This window comes from Halyomorpha halys, unplaced genomic scaffold, assembly GCF_000696795.3.
Source record: "Halyomorpha halys isolate HHAL.00 unplaced genomic scaffold, Hhal_1.1 Scaffold975.1, whole genome shotgun sequence".
Lineage (NCBI taxonomy): Eukaryota > Metazoa > Arthropoda > Insecta > Hemiptera > Pentatomidae > Halyomorpha > Halyomorpha halys.
The window spans coordinates 93,343-98,142 of record NW_027109741.1 but is presented as its reverse complement, the minus strand read 5'-3'; the positions used below and the strand labels follow the sequence as shown (position 1 = coordinate 98,142).

At 30.2% G+C, this 4,800-nt stretch overlaps 1 protein-coding gene across 2 annotated transcripts in view; it reads right to left on the bottom strand.

Moving 5' to 3' along the window:
- Window positions 1–469: 469 nt before the first annotated feature.
- Window positions 470–4,800, bottom strand: part of LOC106687517 (UDP-glucosyltransferase 2) — a 31,588-nt gene continuing 27,257 nt past the window's right edge. For both annotated transcript variants that reach the window (XM_067047913.1, XM_067047914.1), the window contains exons 5-7: window positions 2,283–2,511; window positions 1,175–1,394; window positions 470–1,054 (exon numbers count right to left, since the gene is read on the bottom strand). In XM_067047913.1, coding sequence (XP_066904014.1) covers window positions 775–1,054; window positions 1,175–1,394; window positions 2,283–2,511 — 729 coding nt within the window. In that variant the 3' untranslated portion in view covers window positions 470–774. The remainder of the gene's footprint in view (window positions 1,055–1,174; window positions 1,395–2,282; window positions 2,512–4,800) is intronic.

The window sequence follows — 4,800 nt, the reverse complement described above, 5'->3', positions numbered from 1 at the left end:
TTAAATTTCAAGCGACATCAACTTTTAAAAAAATAACCAATTAAACAAGTATAAATTCTTTACTCTATATATTTTTTTTTTGGAACGGACATTTTTCTTATAGCTCAAAAGCAGAGCATTGTTTTACATTTTATATTATGATGGAACTAAAGAAGTTAAAGTTACCAACTATTTCACTTCTCATATTTAGTTTTTAATGGTTGTTGTCTATATTTACATTCTCCCCAGGGACTCCAAACCAAACTCTGCCTCCCATATGTAGATGGGAAGACAGGACTCCGGATTTCCAGTGCTAATCATCCAGCAGATATTTGAATTCAGAGATCGCAGTAGCCGATGCATGGAGGAGTCACCTTAGCAACCTTGAGCTAACAACTTGTAACTGATTAATATTTTTCTCAATTCATACCAAATTTATTCATGATAAAAATAATATAAAAATGTATTATTAACAAAAGTGAACCACAACTGAAAAGCTCAATTTTTATTGTAATCATTTATTTTTAAGTGATAAATGATTTTTTCCGGCTTGTATTTTTCAAAAATCTTCTTAAGGTTATCTGAAGCAATCAGATCTGACCTTCATGAAAGTATAAACAAAATATATTTAAAATGTATAAAAAATGCACAATTTTATTCTAAAAAATGTAATAATATCTATAAACAATAATTCATTAATAATTCTACAACTTTTTTTATAAAATAAGAGTTGTCATGTCATGAGCATCACACAATGAGCAAAGAATCTTCCAAAAGCTCTCTCGAATTTCAGAGTTAGCTCCTTTTAGCCTTCCTGACCGCTGGTTTTCCTTTGAATAGTCTTGAAATTGACGCCAATAACTTCCAGATTATATATAGAGCAGTCAGAAGTACTGTACCGAGAAACAGTTTCACATCCAAAAGGTGAAGTTGTACGTAGGACAGACTTGCCGATTTTGGTGTTAGAACGTTTGGGTACTTCATAGCATGCTCAATCCAATATACTGCTGTTTTTACTGGTTCTTCAGGTCTGTCACGGAAGATTTTGGATTTTTTCATAATTTCATTTTTATAGCTGGAATATTAAAATAATTTAGTAGTTTATATAAATTATTAATTACAAATTTAATTTAATTTTACCGAATTTTCTGTACCGGTTATGATTCTTTGTATGGTAGAATCATCATTACATTACCTTTTGTTTGATAGAACCTCCTTTATTGTATTAGACACTCGTTCATACGTTATTTCTTCAAGCCTTATCATTTTTCCGATTCCGGCTTCCTCTGCGAAAAAGAAATTCTTGGCTTGATCACCGAAGAATGGAATCCCAATCACTGGCACTCCAAAGTGGACAGCTTCCATTAGGCTGAGAAGGCCTCCATGGGTGATGAACAGGATGCAGTTTTTATGGGCTGGAAAATTGAGTATTTTTTCATTTAGGATAATACTTGATGTATTATGAATTATATTTATTCAATAAATAAAAATACTTCAATAAACAGGATGTCTAGACTCAAAAATAGAACATTATAGCCATGTAGTCAACCTACAACCAAAATTTCCGAAAATTTGAAATTTTCTATAAGTAAAATCACTAATTTCGATGTCACACCTGTGTCTATTTATCATACAGCAGTATATTGTTTTGTCTGTTGATAGACAAGTTAAGAGATACAGGTTCCTCTACGACTACACCATCGTGTTCAATACAAAAGTATATTATATGGGGACAACACGAAAATTAATAATAAAAACAGATATTAACAAGTATAATAGACATAATAAAATAATAGCATAGATATTATATGTTAATTTAATTTATATAAAAGAACAACATATATTTTTATAATATAATTACAATAAACAATAACAATGAGGTAAATGCTTTTCATTTTTTTTATCTCTACATCATTTTTCCATTTTACTACTATTTTTATTTTCCACATTTCTTTTATTTTCAACTTCATTGTTATTCTAAATACATGTTTGTTCCTTATAGTCCCAAAGAAGATCCCCAGTATAGAAAAGAATACAAACATTCTAAAATAATGTTTTTACTTTATCTTTTATTATATATTTTATCTTAATCACCACTCGAACCACCTTAAATATTATAACGGTCAAATATATAATAAAATACTTTATGCATTAATCGTTTAACGAATGGCTAACAGGTCTGATAACATTGACTAATTATCCTAATTAAATGTATCTCTAAATTAAAATAAAATTTTGATTATATTTGAAATTCGCCAACACCTTGATTAATCACCAAACTAAATATAGATTATTAAACTTACCTAAAATATCTTGCTGTGGAAACCATTTCTCCAGTTTGACATTCGGTGGTGGTGGTGTACCTGTGTATTCAATTTCCCATTTCATCAAAACCTTGTAGGGCAGTTCCCGAAATGTGTTAATAAATACCTGCGTGATATGTTCGTTTAACGGGTCTGAGACATTTATGTTGGAACCAAGTGAAAAGTAAATCACGCCATCTGTACTTTCATCCATGTATTTCTGCAAATCCTAGAATAAAAACATTTAAAAAAATAGTTACAAATGCACTTATTCATATTTCTGAAAATCATCAAACTGTATGTAGTAGATGTATATTATTTGAGATCTGACTATCACTAAAATCGGTTGTATTATGTATTATATACATATTAAAGTGTATTGCATCTATATGGCATTCTTTTTAAAGTTGTCAGTAACTCATATTTTCAGATATTGATTAATCCGGATTTGTGTTTGAAAATTAAATTAAAAAATTAAATCCTTGTTGCTACAGCCCATGAAGTACGGTTACTAGACCAAAGGTTGTTTCAGGAGGTAATTTGGTCAGAATCACGCTCGGTCGCCAGATTTCTTACCCAAGGATTGTATTTTTTTGTGTTATGATCTCCTCCTGTGAGATTGTGACATGTATTGTACATAGATTAACCTACTCGCTACAATTGTCTGTTTAAGAATCCAGATAAGTAAGTATACCAAGGAGGGCGGGACTGGAAGGTTTGATGCCGATTCTTAATTTCAGGCGCTTTTTAAATATAGCTCGATTTAACTATCTTAAAGTTTCTCTTCCCATTTAAGACAATATTATAAAAGCTAATATTTCGTTCACCGGTTTCCGCTCCGTTTTGTGTTTGAACGAAGGTATAAATATTGGTAAACATCAATCAATGCGGCTTATACGCAGTATTGAATATTACCTTACTCAAAACAATTTTTCTGTGTAAAATATATATATATTTACTTTTATTATTGATATTTTTTTATTTGAAGAATATGAGTTGAATTATAAATATAAAATAAAATAATTTAATCAGGTTTTTATAGTTCACAATAGTTTGATATGAGAAGATAGTCGGGGTGCGGTCAGTAAATTTACACAATTAAAGATACACAAATAAGTAAAGACTATTTATTTATGCATTTCAACCAGAATTTACGCCTTCATGAGGGCTGACAAACAAGATATCAACCTTAATACAAAGAAAAATACAATAATAATAAACAAACGTGGAAACATACATAACGAGTAGACAGTAGTTGATATTAATCAAAAACAAAATATAAAATTGTAGAGGTAAGCATTATATTATTATATCTTCTATTAGTATTAACTACTATCTAATTTATTTACTCCTATGTGTATTTCCATGTTTGTTATTAGTTATTTTTTTTAATTAAGGTTGTTTTCTAGCCCCTAATGAAGGCATAAATTCATGTCAAAACGTTGGCACAAATAAATAAGCTCTACTTATCAGTGTATCTTTTTTGGCCCCACCCCGTCCATCTTCTTCTCATAAAATAATTTAAATTTCCTTTACACTCGGTATATAGAAAATATCTAATATCTAGATATATCTAGAAATATTGGTAAACTCCGCATATCGTTTAATTTATGAGTTTATCTTAAATTTTTTGATGTATTTGGTTATTTGGAAGTGCACACTTAAGTTCTTCCGAAATCACGGGGTTGACTCATAGCTATAATCACATAAGAAATAATTATCTTTCGAAATCAGTTTTAAACCCGGGTACTTGGAGTCAGTATCACAGCGCCTTGTCATTGAGCCTCCGTGATCTGCCTGAAATTGGTCTTACCTAAAATTTTATAGCTAAGCCTCTTCATCAAGAAATTATGTTCTAATAAGCAGATACATTTGAATATTAAAAAAAATGCCATCGATATTATAAAAAAAAGTTTCCAGTAACTGTTTTATAAAGTAAAATAAATAAAAACCTATTTTTACATCCCATAAAGACCAGGGGTTCAGTATTTTGTAAGGTTGAACCAACGGTTGAGCAGGGAGGTGATTTGCTCATAATCACACTCAATCGTCAGTTTCTTCCCGCAATTAATGGGTACCCACTTTTCAGAGGCTAGGTGTGACCTAGGATCTACCGACCTCAAGGTAGATCTATGGTTAAAGTAAGAAAATGAATAATTATACACTACAAACACACATTTACTCAGGTCTGGGAGATAAGTGGTACCTTACTCACTGAGCAGTCCCACTCCCCTGTTTTGTAAAGCGATACTTATAAATTAAATAAAAATAAAATTAGTGGTCCACGATACTATAATAAGATAATTAAGCGATCATTAATTGTTCGCATTTTAATTTAGATTGATACATGGGAATTTTCCACAAAAATAACCGTTTTCACATTGAGCTCTACAAATCTCATTTATGTGCTGTATAATCCTTATTATATAATAATCATATATTTCTATAAAAGATTATTGTGTTGAAAGACAATTTTCTACCTCCTGAGGCTGTTTCATTTCTCGAAGAAAGTAATTAA